This window comes from Camellia sinensis, chromosome 7, assembly GCF_055761805.1.
Source record: "Camellia sinensis isolate YWXY chromosome 7, ASM5576180v1, whole genome shotgun sequence".
Lineage (NCBI taxonomy): Eukaryota > Viridiplantae > Streptophyta > Magnoliopsida > Ericales > Theaceae > Camellia > Camellia sinensis.
In genome coordinates, this window is record NC_138967.1 from 198,094,148 (window position 1) to 198,115,000 (window position 20,853).

General features: G+C 34.0%; 2 protein-coding genes across 2 annotated transcripts in view; one reads left to right on the forward strand and one right to left on the reverse strand.

The window, feature by feature from the left end:
• The first annotated feature begins 12,058 nt into the window (after positions 1-12,058).
• On the forward strand, positions 12,059-12,641 carry LOC114280269 (large ribosomal subunit protein eL27x). Its single transcript, XM_082881734.1, has one exon. It carries the CDS (start codon positions 12,128-12,130, stop codon positions 12,533-12,535), a length of 408 nt encoding a protein of 135 aa, XP_082737860.1. The 5' UTR covers positions 12,059-12,127; the 3' UTR covers positions 12,536-12,641.
• A 3,280-nt stretch (positions 12,642-15,921) lies between these two features.
• REV7 (DNA-binding HORMA family protein) overlaps positions 15,922-20,853 on the reverse strand; it is a 5,521-nt gene continuing 589 nt past the window's right edge. Inside the window, exons 3-5 of the mRNA XM_028222637.2 lie at positions 19,035-19,147; positions 17,158-17,347; positions 15,922-16,523 (exon numbers count right to left, since the gene is read on the reverse strand). Of these exons, the coding sequence (XP_028078438.1) occupies positions 16,324-16,523; positions 17,158-17,347; positions 19,035-19,147 (503 nt within the window). The 3' untranslated portion in view covers positions 15,922-16,323. The remainder of the gene's footprint in view (positions 16,524-17,157; positions 17,348-19,034; positions 19,148-20,853) is intronic.

Sequence of the window (20,853 nt, forward strand, 5' to 3'; positions counted from 1 at the left end):
CCAATCAATTTGGCTATGGGATAGGCGTGTTGCTCATAGCGCTAAATAATTCCCATATCCCCTTAGCTTTCAGACTCCAATTCAGGGTATCTAACAACCAAGTAGAGTATAAGGCATGCATTGCTAGATTGGAAGCAGCCCTAGAACTAGGGGCAATAAGGTTGGATGTGATCGGGGACTCGAACTTGGTCGTCTCTCAAGCCAACGGAGATTGGAAAGTTAAAGAGGAAAAAATGAAAGTCTACCATCAGACCTTGGACATGTTGATCCCGAGGTTCGAAAAACTGACTTTTACGCACCTGGTAAGAGAGAACAACTGATTTGTTGATGCGTTGGCAACCTTGGCATCAATGATAGATATACCGGTCGGGGTCAAGATACGCCGATCCTTATAGAACAAAGGTACACCCCCGCATATGAAATGATAGTCGCAATGGAAGAAGTTCAACATGAAAACCCTTGGTACTTTGATATTTGGAATTTTCTAGAAAATGATACATATCCACAAGGGGCAAACACCAAAGACAAAAGGGGGATATGGCGTCTGGCCACTCAATTCGTCATTTGTGGAGATAAGTTATATAAGAGAGGGCATTTGGGAATGCACAAGCTATGTGTAGAGGAAGAAGAGGCAAAACGTATCATGGAAGCCATCCATGGAGGAGAGTGTGGAGCCATATGAACGGTATAATGCTAGCTAGAAAAATCCTTAGCCAAGGATACTACTGTTCAACCATGGAGAATGATTGTATCAACTTTGTTAGGCGATGCCGCAAATGTCAAATCCACGCCAATCGCATGAACATCCCGCCATCAAAACTCTACAACCTGACTTCGCTTTTGCCTTTCTCAGTTTGGGGCATAGATATCATCGAGGCAGCCACACCGAAAGGTTCAAATGGGCATCAGTTTATCTTGGTTGCCATTGACTATTTTACCAAGTGGGTTGAAACACAGTCGTATTCAGTGTTAAAAGCATCACACGTAGCCAAATTTATCAGGAACAACATTATCTGCAGATACGAGGTGCTAAATGAATTAATTTCAGACAATGGCTCACATTTCAAAGGAGAAGTGACAATTTTACTTGAGAAGTATAATGTGGCTTTTCACAAGCCATTAACTTACAAGCCACAAACCAATGGAGCCGTTGAAGCTGCAAATAAGAACATTAAGACCATTCTGTGTAAGATGGTAGAAACATATAGAGATTGGCCAGATAAGTTGCCTTTTGCACTTTGGGGATATAGGACATCAATCCGAACGTCTACAGGGGCAACCCCTTACTCTTTGGTATATGGAATGGAGGCTGTTTTGCCGATTGAGTTGGAAGTGCCTTCATTAAGGATTATGGCTGAATGTCAGATAACAGAAGCTGATTGGCAACAGAACTAATTTGAGGAACTGATGCTATTTGATGAGCGAAGATTGAAGGCATTATACCATATTCAGGGGTATCAACGCAGGATTGCCAGAGCATTCAACAAGAAGGTTAGATCCACGAATTTGAGGGAAGGAGATTTAGTGTTGAAAGACAACCAAGCTCCTATTCATGACCCTAGGGGCAAGTTTAGACCCAATTGGACGGGTCCCTACATAATTAAATCAATCTAGTCAGGAGGAGCAGTTATTCTCATGGATTTGGATGGTTTTGAGTTCTCACAACCAATCAACATGGACAAGCTGAAGAAAAACTACCCTTGAGAGGCTCGCTGGGCCGAAAACCCGAAAAGGCGACCCAGGCAAAAGTTAGAGCAAAATAGAAAATAGAAAAAATAAAAAAAAATGAAACAATGAAAAAAAAAATGAAAAGCTCGCAAGGTTGAAAACCCGAAAGGGCGACTTTGGCAAAAGTTAGAGCACAAAAGAGGAGTGTCAATACCCGAGTGAACCTTAACCGGAACTACGTATGGCCTGATTCCTATCTTTGGGATACGTAGGTAGCTTCATCTTGAAGTTCGGCCTTAATCATTTTTCAACTCACTCATTTCGTTCATGTTTGATTAGTGTATCTTTATTCGACTCGACTATCCATATTTGATTGGCTCGTCCCCATTTGATTCAGTTGTCTTATTTCTCCTTCATTACAGGCTCAGTCGCAAGACAAATTCAGTTGTACATCTCAAGAGTTGGCTTCACGTTGATCAAGTAGTGGTCATTTGCGAAAATAGATTTTGAGGACTTTTAATGAAGTTGACTGATTTTTCTCAAAAATTATTTCATTTTTCCGAAACTCAGACCATTCTTTGGACCAAAAAGGGAAAATTTTCGGTGCTCATAATTTGGCTCATATGACTTTAAGATAGAAAATGGAACAAGTGTGCTAATTTACCTCTCATGTTGATCAAAATCAGTTCAGAAGAAAGGAAAAACAAAAAGGGCAAAATGATGAACTAGGGGCACAGTTGAGTCAGGTTTTCCTTCTTTTACCCACACTATCGAGTTCTCGTCACCTTAATAAAGCAATCGCTGGAAAATGCATAGTAGTTGTCGTTGGTGATGCTTTTATGTCTGGCGGTCTACTGGTGTTGCTCTATTTTGCGTTCATTTTGCTCCACAAGCGCAAAAGGGTATGTTTTGGGATGGTTTTTGCTTCAGTTTCACTTCATTAAATTGTGTTTTGTGTATTAGTCAGTGATAGGCTCAACATTCAGTTCAGAATTCACTAAAATGTAGCCATTTTCAAGTTCAAAATTCAAAACAAAATGATTTTTATGTTCAGTGTTGTGCCATTCATGCCATCCAAATTTACAGAACAAACTCGCTTTATTAATGCCAGGGATCAACCCCGATCAAAGTTGTACAAAAAGAAGCTGAAGCTATAGGTGCCCACTCAAAAAAAAACAAAACAAAACAAAACAAAACAAAAACAAAAACAAAAACAAAAAACAAAAAAACAAACAAAAATAAATAAATAAAAAGAGAGAGAGAGTAGCATTTTCTCAATTTTCCGGCAACAGCCCGACGGCGAAGATTACAACCGGCATCATTTGCACACAACTTCGTTGCCCAACTTTACCATCAACTGCCTCGCTTCATCTTTACTCCTTCGAAGCTCTTGAAGACTCTACCTCGGCCTTGGCAGAGCTTTCGAATGAGATTATTCCTTGCCGGCCATCAAATTGGTTGTGCGAAGAAACTCTGTATCGAGCCATAGAGGTGGCCTGTCGTTTCAGCTCTTTGTTCTGCTTTTTCAATGCACTAATTTCTACTCGAGCGTCTTTGTACATACGTTGGAGGAGGGAGAGTTGTGCATTTAACTGATATACCTCACACGTCTTGTTCTGTAGTTGACGGGACAAGTCGGAGACCGCAGTCACGTTCTCCACACATGACCTCAGCGTATACGAGTTTGCTTCGATGTCAGACTGTGCCGCCATGATTTGTTCAACTGACATCGCTGGAAAGGTGAAAATAGGGAAAGGAGGAGGAGCCCGTGGTTGAGGTTTAAGGGAGTCAGAATCGGTCATCTCTATCGTGGACTCGTTCAGGTCTGGAAAAAAAGTGAGAAAACTGTGTGAAGAAGCCATGGCAGAGGAGAGTAATGCAAAAGAAAGAGGTTGCAAAGTGGTGGCAGAGAAAGTTTGCAGGCTTTTGCTCTGCCTTCTCTCTCGCAGGCCTCGACTTAAGAAAAAGAAGAAGAAAAAGACAAAAAGGAGAAACTTTAGGATAAGGCGTTGAAGAATCGGGAAAGCCTATCAGTCAGGCGCCGTGATTGTTGAAATCATGCGCCAGACACGACGCTCTAAGAAGATGAAGGAAGAGAGAGAGAAAAAAAAATAGGGAAGGAGAGAGAGAGGTATGTATATATATGTGTGTGTATACGCATGTCTGTGTGTATTATATTATGTACGTATATGTCTATGTACATGTAACTATGTATATATTTTCTCCGTATATGTATATGTGTGTATCTGTATACGTATATAATTTTCCTGTGTGTATATGTACACGTATGTAATACGTATTTTGAATATCATCGCATCCCACCTTTGCTCCTTTCACGTGAGACGTGTTAGAATTTGTTTACCTTTTCCTCCTTTCGTGTGAGACACGTTAGGTTGTTGATTTACTCGGTTAACAACATCAAGTGCATCTGATGTTTACACCATCCTTCCTCCTTTCGCGTGAGACGCGTTAGGTTGTTGTTTTACTCGGTTAAAAACATCAGGTACACTTGGTGTTCACACCATCATTCCTCCTTTCGCGTGAGACGCGTTAGGTTGTTAATTTACTTAGTTAAAAACATCAAGTGCGCCTAATGTTTACACCATCCTTTCTCCTTTCGCGTGAGACGCGTTAGATTGTTGATTCACTCAATTAAAAACATCAGGTGCGCTTGATGTTTACACCATCATTCTTCATTTCACGTGAGACATGTTAGGTTGTTGTTTTACTCGGTTAAAAACATCAAGTGCGCCTGATGTTTACACCATCATTTCTCATTTCACGTGAGACGCGTTAGGCTGTTGATTTATTCGGTTAAAAACATCATGTGCGCCTGATGTTTACACCATCCTTCCTCCTTTCGCATGAGACGCATTAGGTTGTTGTTTTACTAGGTTAAAAACATCAGGTGCGCCTGGTGTTCACACCATCATTCCTCCTTTCGCGTGAGACGCGTTAGGTTGTTTATTTACTCGGTTAAAAACATCAGGTGCGCCTGATGTTTACACCATCATTCCTCCTTTCGCGTGAGACGTGTTAGGTTGTTGTTTTACTCAGTTAAAAACATCAAGTGCGCCTGATGTTTACACCATCATTCCTCCTTTCACGTGAGACGCGTTAGGTTGTTGATATCGGTTAAAAACATCAGGTGCACCTGGTGTTCACATCATCATTCCTCCTTTCGCGTGAGACGCGCTAAGTTGCTGATTTACTCGGTTAAAAACATCAGGTGCGCCTGATGTTTACACCATCATTTCTCCTTTCCCGTGAGACGCGTTAGGTTGTTAATTTACTCTGTTAAAAACATCAAGTGCACCTGATGTTTACACCATCATTCCTCTTTTCGCGTGAGACGCGTTAGGTTGTTGATTTACTCGGTTAAAAACATCATGTGCGCCTGGTGTTCACACCATCTTTTCTCCTCTCGCATGAGACGTGTTTTCAAGTTCATTATTTGTATGGTATGCACATTTGTATGCGATGCACCCCCTTCTTTTATTTGTGCGGTATGCATACTTATATGCGATGCACCCCTTTCTTTTATTTGTGTGGTATGCATATTTATATGCGATGCACCTTCTTTTATTTCATATCATTTGCATGAGGCTCGCTTTACTATATATTACATCTTGCATTGTACACATCATGCGTTTCCAAAATAAAAGAAAAAAAAAAGAAAAAAAATTGAATTTCACTTGCATTAGCATATCATTTGCATAGTTACATGTTGCATCATTTGGTTACAATTTATTCACATCACCATTTGACACAGTTTATGCTGGCTCCCACTTTTTGGTTTGTAAAAACCAGTCGTTTGTACTGGCTCTTTTTCGGGATGACGAAACTATCATTTTCTCGGGTTGGCAATCCAAATCATTATTTGTTAATACCTCCATTTTCTTGGGTTGTTGGTTAAGACTATCCTTTGATTAATACCTTCCTCGTTTTAGGACCATCGGTTACATTTCGTGCTCTTACGTGGATGTATTCGGGTTGTTTTCGTTGTTATACTTCATATTACTTGTTGTATTTCATTAGTCATGCACTTTTTCAAATAAGACAAAAAAGAGAGTTCGATTTTCAATTCCATATCATTTGTATTATGCTCCTGAACTACGATGGTTTGATTCCTTGCAAAGGGATACGTAGGCAACCTTCGGGTTCAACCAATTGCATCTGTATCTTGTTTGTTTGCCCAAGTCTTACGACCTTGTCAAAAGGGTCGTCTTCGGGCTGTGACATTCACTCACGTCATGAAATGACTTCGAGCTCTGTCAAAGAGGGACAACTGTAGACACCCAATTTTGACCGACCCTAAAACTTGGACGCTTTCTTTTGATTACTCGATAATGAAAATAAGAATATGCTATCTCACAAAATTCTCAGTAAAAAGATGGAATGCAAGCTTTAATCCTAACCTTACACCTGTTTTTGCCAAATTATTTTAGACCCATTCTCCATTTTCTTCTCCTTTATTATGTATTATATATATATATATGATGTTATTTTATTAAATTTATTCGGTGCCATGGTTTCACCCACGCACCATACTTTTGTATATATATATTAAATATTTTATATATTATTATATTATATGAGGATACTATTCCCCCTCTAAAAAATTCACTACACTTCCATCGTGTGCTTTTTTGTTTTAGACCCACTTTGGTCAAATTATGTTATATATTTGGCCTGTTAAAATTTATTTTATCAGTCCATTTAATTTGTTATTTTATAATTTAAATATTTTTGTATGTTTTTACATATTTTTTTAGGTATTTGTACATATATTTATGCTAATTATACATTTTATATATTATAATATTATAAAGTTACTATGCACCTTTTAAAAAGTCACTCCTCCACCGTTTGAAGTTTTGTTGTTTGTGAGCTTATATTACCTATAAAAGAGGCAAGTGATGGAGAGATCAAAGAGGCCTGGGAGATTTAGATTAGAGAATTAGAGAGGAAAAAAAAAGAAATGGTGCGAGAGAGTTTGAGAGAAAAAGAATCAAAAAGAAAGAAAATTACTTTTTGAGAGAGAAAGGGAAAATAAAATATTTTTTTAGATATTTTTATTTCCATTCATCAATACACCATTCAAAAACCAACCATTAAAGCTGTAATTCCAAATTTTGGACTGAGAATTGAGAACACATTCCACAGACTTGAGAGTAATCAAAAGAGAGTTTGTGACTCAGAAAATTCATCATTTCCCCGAAATGTGAGTTTTCGCAAACTTTCATTTAATTTAAAAATGTAATATAATTTGTTTAAATACTTTATTTACTGCTTTTCATAACTCTTTTTTTTTATCGCTTTAATGGGAAGGCTGCACCACCCACATATCTGTTGTAAATTACTTTTTTTTATATAATTGTTTTACCATTAATGGGAAGGCTTTGCCACCCACATATCTGTTATAAATTACTTTTTTTTTTTTACCATTATAATGAGAAGGCTACACCACCTACATGTCTATTGTAATTTATTTTTATTTTTTTATAACTGTTTTATTGCTTTAACGAGAAAGCTGCACCACCCACATATCTGCTTTAATTTAAATATTGTATATAAACTATTGTAATTTATTACTTTAAATAATTTACCCCATCGGATAAATAGTAACCTTCGGCGGTGAATAGTAACCCTGACGATGAATAGTACCTCCGGCGATGAATAGAAACTGCGAACAAAAAATGTCCAGAAAGATGAATAACGATCAAAAAGGGTAAATAGTAATTATCGTGGTGAATAGTACTGTCGGCAATGAATAGTGCCCCGGGATGAATAGTGCTCCTACAAAATAAGTTTCCCTAGGCGGAACGGAGTAGTTTTCCCGCATCAAGCAGAATATTTTCCAGTAATCCCCAAAGCACATTAAGTTTCTTTATTTTTATTTTATGTTATTTTATTGTTTGTTTTTATTTTGAGAGTTTGTGAGGCTTTTATTTTGTTGTAATATTCCATTCTCTCTATCTTATTTGGTTTGTAATAATTTATTTAAAGTGTTGTAATAATTCACCGCCCCACTTCTTTCTATCTTATTCTTTTACTTTCTTTCTTTATATATGAATATGCATCATATTTCGTCTTTCATTATATCCATGCTTTGCATCCATGTCTCATACATCTTGATTCGGCTAATTTTGCATTTGTAGATTTAATCAGTTCTTATGTGATTATGTGCGCTACCTCATGTTCTTGAGATGATTCACATGTCATATCTTAGAAGCCGAATCTTTAGTTGCATCTCATGAGTGAATTGCACTAGGATTTTGTATATAAGATCATTCATATTTTACTAACTTTGTTTTGTAACTTGTTCGGGGGTTGTCAGACATGTAAGTTTTTATGCTTTAGCATCCCATTTGTGTGTGTTTTTCTTACTATGTTTAGCATTCTACCATGAGGCTATTTGCTTATGTGATATAACTCTATGAATGCCAGTGGATGGAGGTCGTGTCACTTAATTTGAAATGATGTTGATTTTCATGTTTGTAAGCTCAATTTATTTGGATTGTACATCTTCAAAATTCTTTCAAAACTATATGAAATCAAGTTGTTCCGAAGTGGGTAACATAGTCTATACTTGTATATTTCACATAGTAAATTTTATGATTTATTAAATAATCAAAACATGAACATATAAAGAAAATAAAATTCATATCATGGTTAGTAAAGGCCGGGTGAGCGGGGTTGCTCAATTAATGACCTTCCCCTCTTATTTCTAAGGTTCCGAACCGAGACAATTTTGGTTATGACGAACAGTGGTCTTGGCACGAGTCATGGGTTTCCTAATTTCCCAAAATATTAGGTGGTGACTCTGAGATCTGATAACGCAGTCTATTTCTGGCAAAATATTTTTTTTGCAATAAAATAAATTTTCTAAAAGTTGTCAAATATGGATTCTCGTATACGTTTCACATTGCACTCGTAAGATTAAATCAAAAAGATCGAGGCCACTGTTTAATGCGTGCAGGTACCTCCTAAGCATGTTACACTTACCAGATGGTTTGTTGTTCTAACTTCTTTCAATGGAATTAATCTGCCCCTTTGTGATACATGTCATGACTGTCATTTTTTTTTTTTTTTTGGTTTAATAGTCATAGTGATTTTGTATATGATCCTAATTGGTGATCAATTTATTTTAATATTTTGAGTTCTTATTTGCTTTTGTTCTTTTATATTTGTGGTGGTAGTTTGGTAGATCTATTAGTAAGCAGGAGTTAACGTCATTTTTTTAAAAATAAATAAATAATATATTTTTTAAATTATATTTATCATCTATTAATTTAAAAGTAATAATAATAAAAATATACACCAATAATTATTATATCAATATAATTTTTTAATGAAGAATTTACACTTAGAAAATAAATAAATTAAATAATCTAAAATGAACCCTTGTTGAGCCTGTATGACTGATGATCTTCTTTCTTTCTTTACGCTGTGTTTGGTTGGGGGATTTGGGAAGGGATATGGAAAGGGAAATGGAAATGAAAGGAAAAGGAGAAAGAATTAATAGAATTCCAAATCCCAACTATGTTTGGTTGTGTTGGTTATAAAATAGAATTGATGTCCTAAAAGGTATCCTATTTCTTTATTTATTTCTCACTCTCTTTCTTTTCCCATATATTTTTTATTATAACCAAACATAAATAGGATTACATTTCCCATTCCTTTTCCAAATCCCACCTCAAAAACTCCAACCAAACACAGCATTAAGGATCCCCACATGATCATCTTGATCATCTTTCTTAAAGGATCCTTGAAGACAGATCTCTACTCATAGATGATATGACTGAAAATTATGTAGTGAGGGAAATTATGTGGTTATTGACAAAGTATAAGAATTAAATTGTTTAAATTGAAATTATAATAAGATTGAAATGAAATTTAAATAAAATTATAAGGATGAAAAATATAATTAACTTTCTATTTTTCATTTTGCTCCTTTTCTTTTCTTTTCTTTTCTTTTTTCAATTTTAATTTAAACTTGACACAAGTTGATCTAAACGGAGTGTTAGAAAGACCTTATTTGGTGAAGTTTTTTTTTAGTTAAAAATTGATAATTATAAAGTAGAAAGTAAATGCACCCCTACTTCAACTTCTAGCTAATTACATTTTTTAATTTATTTAAACTATTTCTGCTTAATAAGCTATAAGCAGAGGTTGCACTAAACAGTATGGTACAGACTCCCAAATTAAAATAAACTATAATCATCTCTCAAAAACTGTAACAAAAACCCCAAAGACTTATTATTTATTTTGGAAAGTGACATATAAACTGATGTTTTGATTTATTACGAAAAATATACGAAAAGTAAAAAAGTGATTTGACCAAATAAATTAATAATAATTTTATTATTATTATATTTTTTAAAACTCAACTTGCTTATAAGCTTTTTTTCAAGAAGGGCTAGGAGCATCTCCAACGTTTAACTTTTTTTCCATTAAATTTGAGTAAAAATTTCATTTGATATCGCGCGCTCCAACGGAACATTCTGGAATTTCATCAAACCACCGAACAATCGGTCGAACGTCCGGCTGGTCGTCCCGCATCTGCAACTCCAACGATTATGAATAATGAATTGATGAAAGTCACAAACCATCCTCAATTTGATGAAAGATTTAAAATATCATGGATTTGATACTTATTTGATGTAAGCGTTAGAGTAACAAAAGACTCATCTTTACATCAAATTTAAATTTGATGAAACAAAAAGCGCAACATTGGAGATGATCTTAGTGCACTCCTTTTTTGTTTTTTGAATTTTGAATTTTGGGTAAATTACATTGACTCCCCCTGAGATTTGGTCCAATTACATTCCACTGCCTAACATTTTAGAAATTACATTTCCATCCTTGTGGTTAATAGTATCATTTCACAAACCCCCTATTTGTATAAAAGGCAACAACTCTTAGTAGAAAAATAGAAAAAATTACACTGAAAGAAAAAAAAAAAAAGTAAAGGAAAGAAAAAGAAAAAAAAATAATAGAGAAGGTAAAGCAAATTATGAAAAGAGAAAGTGCATGAGTTTAATGTTTTCATTCCGTTTAAATAATTACAATAATAGAGAGTTAGTCTTCGTTCGGCATTGGCTTTTTTAGCCGACTTTTTTGTGTTGGGACTTTTTTAGCCTATTTTTTTTAGTCTCTTTGGTTTGGCTTTTTTGACTTTTGTGAGAGAAAAAGTGTAATGATTATGGTTTGTATGTGATATTTTGTCTTATTAGCTTATGTGGCCAATTTTTTTTTTTTTTTTTTTTTGTACTTCTTTAGCTAAAAATCTAAAACCAAACGAAGCTCTAGTATAATTTCCCAAACGGTAAGGGTAATATATATTAAACTCAAATATCAAGGATGTAAGTAAGTGTAATTTACCCTTGAATTTTTCATTCTATTGAACAGGGGTGAGCAGCGGATATACCAATCTGCCCAAACCGACCCAACCAATCTGATCCATCACATTTTTTATGAATGTGTGATGACGAGCGAACGGTTGCAGATTGATTTTTTCCAATCCGCCTAGTTTTGGACGGATGATGAATTTGAGATTTATTTGGCCGCAATCGAACCATTGAATCGCCAAACTGCGAGCACCCCTAATAATTTATAAGACTTTATATTTTTAATTTGTTTAAATATTCTGTTTATATTTTCAATTGAAAAATAGTTTAAACATTATGTTGAATATATTCTGTTGAAAAAGAGTTTTTAACTTGAATATATTTTTAAATTGAAAAAAATAATTGTATTATTTATCTATATTTTTTTGTTTTTAAATGTAACTCTAAAAATAATAATTAAAAAAAATGATATATGCTGGTTGATTTTTGTTTTCAAAAACAGATATAAATGTAACAACACAGAGGCATATAATCTCTACTACTGCTCTATTTATAATTTTGGTGGTTTGAATTGTTTTTATATTTTAAGAATCATATATTGTAATATTTTATGTAGATGAGATGTTTTGTAATTGTAATATGTTGATGAAGCATGCAGTGATTGTAATATTTTAAAATTTCAAACTTTCTTTTTTTAGATAAGGCATGTAGTGATTGTAATACTTTTTTAAGTCATTAATGGTAATCTTTTTTTAAAAAAAAGTGTACAAGTTGAATTATGTTAAAAATTTATAAAATTTTAAATCACCAAACTGATTCGCATCTATTCATCAATCAGTTCAATCCACATCTACTAGATTGACGAACGGATATAAATTAATTTTTTCTAATCCATCAATTTGATAGACAGATGTCGAATTAGAGATTTCGTGACGACAACCGACCTGCGCCGATTGAATACGAAATTGAAATGGCAATTACGCAATTACAAGAACAATACAGGTCATTTCCCAACTCAACCCCCGTATAAATAACTAGCAACCCCGCAAACCCTAGGGTTCATTTTCGTGCGGCGAGAGAGAGAGAGAGCTCGAAGGAAGGCGAAAATGGTGAAGTTTCTGAAACCAAACAAGGCCGTAATCGTCCTCCAAGGCCGCTACGCCGGCCGGAAAGCCGTGATCATCAGATCCTTCGACGATGGCACTCGCGATCGCCCCTACGGCCACTGTCTCGTCGCCGGAATCTCCAAGTACCCGAAGAAGGTGATTCGCAAGGATTCCGCCAAGAAAACCGCCAAGAAGTCTCGCGTCAAAGCATTCATCAAGCTCGTCAACTACAATCACATCATGCCTACCCGCTACACGCTCGATGTCGATCTCAAAGACGTTGTCACTCTCGATGCTCTTCAGTCTCGCGACAAGAAGGTCACCGCCGCCAAGGAGACCAAGGCCCGGTTCGAAGAGCGGTTCAAGACCGGAAAGAACCGGTGGTTCTTCTCCAAGCTCCGGTTCTGATCGCATGAGGCTTTGGTTATGGTCTGTTATCGCTTTTTTATGTTTTCTTCGGATTTTTATGAATTTTGTTTTGATATTTTTTATGAAGTAATTGACTGTTGAGATATTGCATTTTTGTTCGATTTGGGTATGATTCTAATTAGTCATAATTTTTTTTCCCCTGATATAGGTTATATTTATATGTGATTATGTTTGGGTTTTGGTTAATGTTGTTTTAGTTAAGAGTATTTTAATCAATGATGGTTTAAGGATTGTTTAAACTGGAAAACAACACAATCAATTGAGGTGGTTTGAGGGTTTAAATTATCATTAAATTCCTAGCATTTTTCATTTGTTTTGTGAGGATGAAGTTTGTATTTGTACAGATACAGTGATTTATGATTCTGTCCTTTGTGTTGCAGCGTATTGGGTAGTGGGACAAGGAAATTTTTACTTGGAGGATTTAGGATTGTAAACAAGACTTGTCAGAGTGAGTAGTAGGTTTGTTATCAAAATTTGTTTATGCTCGATTTGTTTAGCTATTGATCTCAAATGAGATTTGATTGAGCCGATCACGAGTGGAGTTTGAGAGTTTGGCTTTTATAGTTTATATGTAACTTGGGTTTAGATGAGAGTTAGGTTTAGTTTGATTTAAAACTTAACGAGTTTAAAAAATATTTTAAAGTTTGGTTTGGGTACACCATGTGATTTACTTTTTCAGATATTGAATTTCTGTTCATTTTGGTTATGATTCTATTGAGTCATAATATTACTTTTTTACCCCTGTTCTTGGTTATATTTATATGCCCCATTGTTTTGTTATCCTTTTTGAGCTAAATAGGTTGTGATGGCTATTTTTAACATGTTAGCATGTCTTGATGTGATGTTTGGGTTTTGCTTTCACACTATGTTCGAGAACTTAGGAGAGAAAAGAAAAGAAAATAAATGATTACTTAAGTTATAAGAGAAAAGAAATGAAATGAAATGATTGTGATTTCTCGCATTTTTGTTTAGATAAGGAAGAAATAAAAGAAAAGAAATGATTGTAATTTCTCTCATTCTTATTTGGTTAGATTTCATTAACAGAAAAGAAAAGAAATTATTTTATATTATATTACCAAAATAACCTTTTTATATTTTCAATCATTTTATTTCTTTTATTTTTATAGGGACAAAATTGGTATTATGAAAATAGTGATTTATTTTCTTTTCCAATCTCTCCACTTTTGGGAAGATTGAAAATGAGACTTATAAGAGAAATGAGTTTCTCTCCATTTCTCTTTATTTCTTTTTATTTCTCTCCACTTAGGTTATTCAAACAAGTAAGAGAAATACATATCTTTCCATTTCTTTTCTTTTCTCTCCAAATCACTCAATCCAAACATAGGGTTTAAATTACCATTAAAAACTCCTAGTCCTTTTCATCTGTATCGTGAGGATGAAGCTTGTATTTGTACTGATACAATGATTTATGATTTATCTTGTGTGTTGCAATGTATTGGCAGAGGGACAAGGAACTTTTTACTTGGAGGATTTAGGGTTAGGTTTGTTTTCAAAATGTGTTTAAGCTTGATTTGTTTGGCGTTTTATCTCAAATGAACTTTAATTGAACTGATCACAAGTGGAGTTTGAGAGTTTGGCTTTAATAGTTTATATATGACTTGGGTTTAGATTAGAGTTAGGTTTAGTTTGATTTAAGAACTTAACAAGGTTTATAAAAATATTTCAAAGTTTGGTTTGTCTACACAATGTGTAGTTTAAATGAACTTCTAATAAGCCGAGCAGGAGTCTCTTTGATTAGATTAGTTTGTTTTATAGTCTAATTTATATTTTGTTTTAGGAGGTTTGGGTTAAACCTGTTTAAAGTAATTAGATCGGGTGTTCTTAGCTAATCTCAAAGACCATTTCTTTCGACAATTGTTTTTGGTTGTACCTATTTGAAGAATGATATTCAAGCTGTAGGCAGCCATCTGATTTATCTGTCACAATAGTTGCAACGTTGAAGTTAAAGTTAGCAAACCAAGCCTTGACACTGTCACAAGTTAGTCTATTCTGCGTGATGTCGCGGTTCGAGTTTACTGTAATGGGATGGTGCTTTCCTTTTTCAATTCACCTCCTTTTGAATGGCAAAAGGCCTATCATTAACTTCTTTCATTCTTTTGTTTTAGTCTTTGAAATAAGATCTCATGTTAATCATGTGACTCACTTAGATTTTGAGTAGAAGTTATCTTCCGATCTATTAAGGGTTAGACCATTTTCCCTATTATTAGGGTTAGATTAGGGGGTTTTTTTTGTTTTTGTTTTGAGAAAACAATAGGGTAGGTCTGTTTATTATCACACTTTTGTTAACAATTTTTAATTGATCCGAAAGTGTTAGGATGAATATACGTTTTGGATGTAAAATCTGATGTTTTGAACCGAACCATTTTTCCCATTATGTATGATTTTTTTTGTTTGTGTAGTATTGGTACTCATTGATAATTCCTTTGTATTCTCTTGTATGTTTATGAAATGTGCATGTTGTTTCCCTTTTCCCTATTTTATTTACCCATCTCAATAATTTTTGTAAAATGGTGGTTTCTGTTTGGTTTGATTTTTCAAAAATTATTTTTAGATTTTTTTGTTCATTTTTATTGAATTTTTTTTTTCATATTTAGTCAATTTTTTATTTTTTTAAGATGCATTTAATCAATAAGATACATCTAAAAAGTAAAACAAATTAACTAAGATATTGAAAAAAAAATCATTAAAAATAAATGAAAATTTTATTTGTATTTTTAGTTAAATTTTTTCATATTTTAGTTTTTTTTTTTTTTTTTTTTTACTTTTTGCATGAATTTGTATTTTAGTCAATTTTTTCATCTATGTATCTAAAAAGTAAAAAAAAAAAACGACTAAAATATGCAAAAGTTCAATAAAAATTCATTCAAAAAGTTTTTTTGAAAATTCAGTCCACAAAATGTTTTTAAAATTGACATGTCACTCATGTTTTATTTTTCTAATGAAATTCTTTTTATATATGCGAAAATTTCACAAAAATAATGTGAACGTTATTTTATATATAAAAGTCATCTTCACAAGTGTTCTTTTAAAATAAAAAAGGATTAATAATTAAAATTTTAAATTATTTTATAAAGATTTCACCGAATTGTAATTTTTCTCAATAACAAATTCACATTAAATCACATCATTCTATATAAAAATTATATTATATTATTATTTATGAAAATATGATGAATATAATATTTTTATAAATACTTATTTTTAGTGTATAAAAACACTTGCAGACGAGATTGTCAATTGGTCAACCTCCAAAAATTCCAAGCAATTGCAAGATATGAGACTCCTGTAACACCATACACATAACCACTAAGCCATTTTCTTCTTGACATTTGCAAGTTGTGATCTCGTTTAAGTTAGGTTTGGATTTTAAATTTATGAGAGCTGGAAAAAAATAAAAAAAAATAAATGTCCCACAAATAAAGATGAAACAAAAAAAGGCAGGTTATAAACAATACAATCTCAAGTTCTAGATTCTCCTTGGTTTCCAGTTCAGTTATTAGTTGCCATTTGTGGCATGATGTAACCATTCATTTGTGTGGATCACCGTTCATTTGTGTAGACTCCACATAGAATCTACACGACACGACACACAAATGAACAATGAGATCGGCATTTGCCACAAATGGTATCCAATAATTTTATATTTCAAGGAAAACCAAATTTGCTTTATTTTGTGTGGCCTAATAATTCTCTCCATAGCTCTCTCTAGTCCTATTTCCGCTGCATAGACCTTGTTCAAGTTTCCCTTAAAGCTTTGGCTCGGACAGACTAGGATGTTCCAGATATAGCTGCACACAGATAGGTTCACTGCTCATTGACTTGACAGGGGTTATCAATGGAGGTTGCAGCCACTGCTTCGTGTCTGTCGGGATCCATAACTCTGCATCCTTGCTTGTACTAGCCTGAGGGAGTGAACGGAAGTAAACAGTTATCTCCCACCTGCAATCTGTCCAAGGAAAAGAGCTTGGTGACCTAATTTCCCATATCAAAGCAATGCAAAACAAAGCACAAAACAATATTATCATGTTAAAGGAAAAGAGATCGGTGACCCAATTTCCCATCTCAAAGTGATGCAAAACAAAGCACAAAAGAATATTATCATGTTGAAGAAAAAGAGCTCAGTGACCCAATTGCCCATCTCAAAGCGATACAAAACAAAGCATGAAACTATATTATCATATCAAGTAGACACACAAAGCATTTGATCAACTCTTGATGCAAAACAAAGCACGAAACAATATTATCATGTTAAAGGAAAAGAGCTGGGTGACCCAATTTCCCATCTCAAAGCGATGCAAAACAAAGCACAAAAGAATATTACCATGTTGAAGGAAGGTGACCCAATGTCCCATCTAAAAGCGATACAAAACAAAGCATGAAACAATATTATCATGTCAAGTAGACACACAAAGCATTTGATCAACTCTAGCAAATCAAACACCTATGAATTATTTTCATTTCACAACATAAAGCAAATTTAGAAGAAAAATTGGGCACATTTTGAGTCACAAAATAGAGAGAACTATAATGACAAACCTCAATCAAGGACTGCGTCAAGAAGTTTAACACTTGCCACTTACCCCGGGGCAAAACCTTTGTTAGAGTTTCTGATAATGGAAGCTTGATCAAGAATGATCGAAGAGAGAACTCTAGATCAGCTTCTTCCACCTTTGCACCATAAGACTGGTTAACGAAAAGCTTGAAAATAAATCTCTCCAATGGGACGTTCTCAGTGTTATAGAAAATAATTGCGACTCTTTCCACCAAGCCCTAGTTCAGAAAAGGGCATATGTGTTTCAGTAAAACCTGATGGTACATCAACCCGCTGCAAAATGGTTAGCATTGCAAAGGTGACTTAGTAATTTGTAGTGTGCAGTATCCAAGGTCATTTAAATCGGAATTCTAAGTGGGATCGTTGGAAGAGACTCCAGGATTGGATCATAGAATCGGATCAAGAATTGTAAGATTCTACTTTCAACGCAAAATAAATGAAAAATTATGGATAATGATAATGTATGTTAAAAAATAAAAAAATAAAAAATAAAATTGATATAATGCACTCTCTATGTTAATATAAGTTGGAAAAAAAGATTGAAAAGGAGTTTGTAGTTAAATTTTTTTATATAAATATACATATATACATACATATATATAAGAAATAAATAATAACAAAAACAATTTGTAGGATCGTAATCGTAATAGAATCAGAATCGTATGTGATTCTACTAGATTTTATGAATAGAATTGTAATCACTTTAAGATCCTAGTGTGATCCAGATTGTTTGGCCTAATTAAGATTGTAGGATCATAAGATCCAGGTCAAAATTCTGATAATAAAGTACAATAACAGATCTTAACAGAATATTCAGTCATTCTTCATCTATATGTCAATTAAAAAACTTTGAGGGAAACATTTTGCACTACCAGAGGGAAACAACAAATTCTTCAAGGCTGTGTTGTGTTCGAATCATTTATTTGGGTAGGGATTTGTAGAGGAAAAAAAAAAATTCTCTCATTTTCTTTTCCCTCTACAAATCTTTACTCAAATTTATAATTCAAACACAAACTAAGGGGGAGTAGAAATATATAGTTAGTGCAAATATGCAGCTATAATTCAAGTTTCCACTATAGACATGTATCTAACAAATAGGTCCAGTCAAACTACCTGAACATAAAAAGGTGACCCAATGCATGAAACTACTACTAAAGCAATAACTACGACTTTTTATGCAGTCTTCCATGAGTTACCAGGGATATTATGACCACGCATACAATTCACATTTCTGACAGGCGTGTATTGTTGTAAATAGCACATTTTGCCCCTTGCTCTATCTTTTGATGCTTCAATTTTAGTGGTTTGGACACACCAATACACTATTTGCCAACTCAACTGAAGAAGCCTTGTCTTGAAATATTAGGGATCAGCCACATAAATTTCCTCATCGTTCATATTACTATGATTCTTCCACATGTAATTAAGTGAAGCATAACTCAATTTATGGTCTACATTGATATTCAAAATTCATAATCATTCCAAAAATCATGATGAAATCATGATACGGCCGAAAACTTATAGTAAAAACTGGTTCTTAGAGATTATTGCAATAAATAATGGCATCAAGTAATGCTATTTATGAAGCAAGATATCTGAGATTTGTGTAATGTGAGCATACAAAACGTATAATGAGAAAACTGGTTCTTAGAAAAAATTTTGCCATCATTGGTGATGATTGTAGCCATCTAATTTAATTCATTTGCCTGCAGCCTATGGGAGGAAAAACAACTACACAATTACCTTGAAGCTGCGTTGGTGGCATGAAATCCAAGTTTCTAATTCTGAATTGGAGGCTATCTCAATGGAAATTTTGAACTAAGACATACTTTTAATTCCAATTCTGATACTTGGATTTTATAGTGCCAAACACACTCTAACAAAAATAAAGGTAATTTTGCACACCTTCTGGATAAAAGGAAGGAGTCCAGTGACTGAGGAATGGATGTATTCTCTAAGTTGCGGGTGGCGAGCCTTCTGAACCACTACATTCATATATCGCCGTCTTTCAAACGCACCTACTCCCATCATTTTCAAACATGAAAAGAAAAAACCCACAGACATTTCAGTTGAACAAAAGAAAGGGAAATTAAAAATAATAAAAAATAAAAATATGAATCGTTATGAACCTATTCGAGTTGATTTTTTATTTATGGAAAATGAGTGAAAGCACTAATTAGTGTCACCACTAATGATGTGACAATGGGTCCCACTCATTGTCACAGTGTTGTTGTGTTGCCACATCATTAGTGGTTGCTTTAGAGCACCATTTTTAGTGGTCTCTATCATTGCCCATTATGAAAAATGCTTTGGAGCTCTAATTTTTGAAAAATTAATGATCTCTATCATTGCACATTAAATAATGAAAAATGCTTTAGAACTCTAATTTTTGAACTCTAAATGTAGCTCTAATGAGTTGGCAGTAGGCTCCACCCACACTGATGTGATATTTTGGTCTTGGTTTGTTTTTATTTTATTTTTTTTGTTCATTGTCATGTCATTAGTGCTCCATTAGAGCACCAAAATTAGTGGTCTGAAGCATTGCTGTTAAATAATTGAGCAGCAATGATTCAGACCACTAATTTTGGTGCTCTAATGAAGCACTAATGACATGACAGTAAACAAAAAATATAAAATAAAAACAAACCAGGACCAAAACATCACATCACTGTGGGTAGAGCCCACTGTCAACTCATTAGATCTACCTTTAGAGCTCAAAAATTAGAACTCCAAAGCATTTTTCTTTTCAAATATGAAAAGAAAAACCCATCAGATTTCATTTGAACAAAAATAATAATCATAATAATAAATAATATTAAGCCTATTCGGGTTGATTGCTTCTGACCAAATGAAAACAATTAAGCCTTCTGAACCACTACATTCGCATATCAATGCCTTTCAAATGCACATACTCCCTGTCAATGGATCGGATTTAATCCGAATCCAATCCGAATCCGATTCGATAACCCGAATCCGTTTACAAAAAATCCGATCCGATAATCCGAATCTGTTTAATCCATTTATTAAACGGACTGAATCTGAAAAAATCCGATCTGACCCGATAATCCGATCCTATTATTCTCAATTTGAATGAAAAAAACATAAAATGAAAAAAAAAAATCAAATTATATAAAATTGTAGCTCAATAAATAAATAAATGGATCGGATCGGATTATCAGATCGGATATCCGAAATCATCGGATTCGGATTCGGATATCTATAATCGGACATAGACTAAACGGATTCGGATCGGATTCGTGTTTGACTTAATCGGATCGGATTCGGATTTTGACAGATCCGATCCGAATCGGATCCATTTACAGGCCTACTCCCATCATTTCAAATATGGAAAGAAAAAACCCATCAAAATTTCAGTTGAACAAAGCAAGAGGGAAAAAAAAATACAATTATGAACCCTAATGGGGTTGATTGATTCTGATCAAGACTGAACCACCACATTCATATATCGCTAAAGAACAAACGGATCTACTCCCACCATTTTCAAATATGAAAAGACAAAAAACCCAGGAGAAATTCCAGTTGAACAAAGAAAGAGAAATAATATATATAAAATAGAATTACGCATGTTTATAAACCCTATTGGGGTTGAATGCTTCAGATAAAAAGGAAAATAATTGAATTAGTAAATGGAACTTTCTTGATTCGAGGTCTCTGCTTATTCGGGATCAACTAAATCTCATTTATATAGTTATGAATTGAAGTA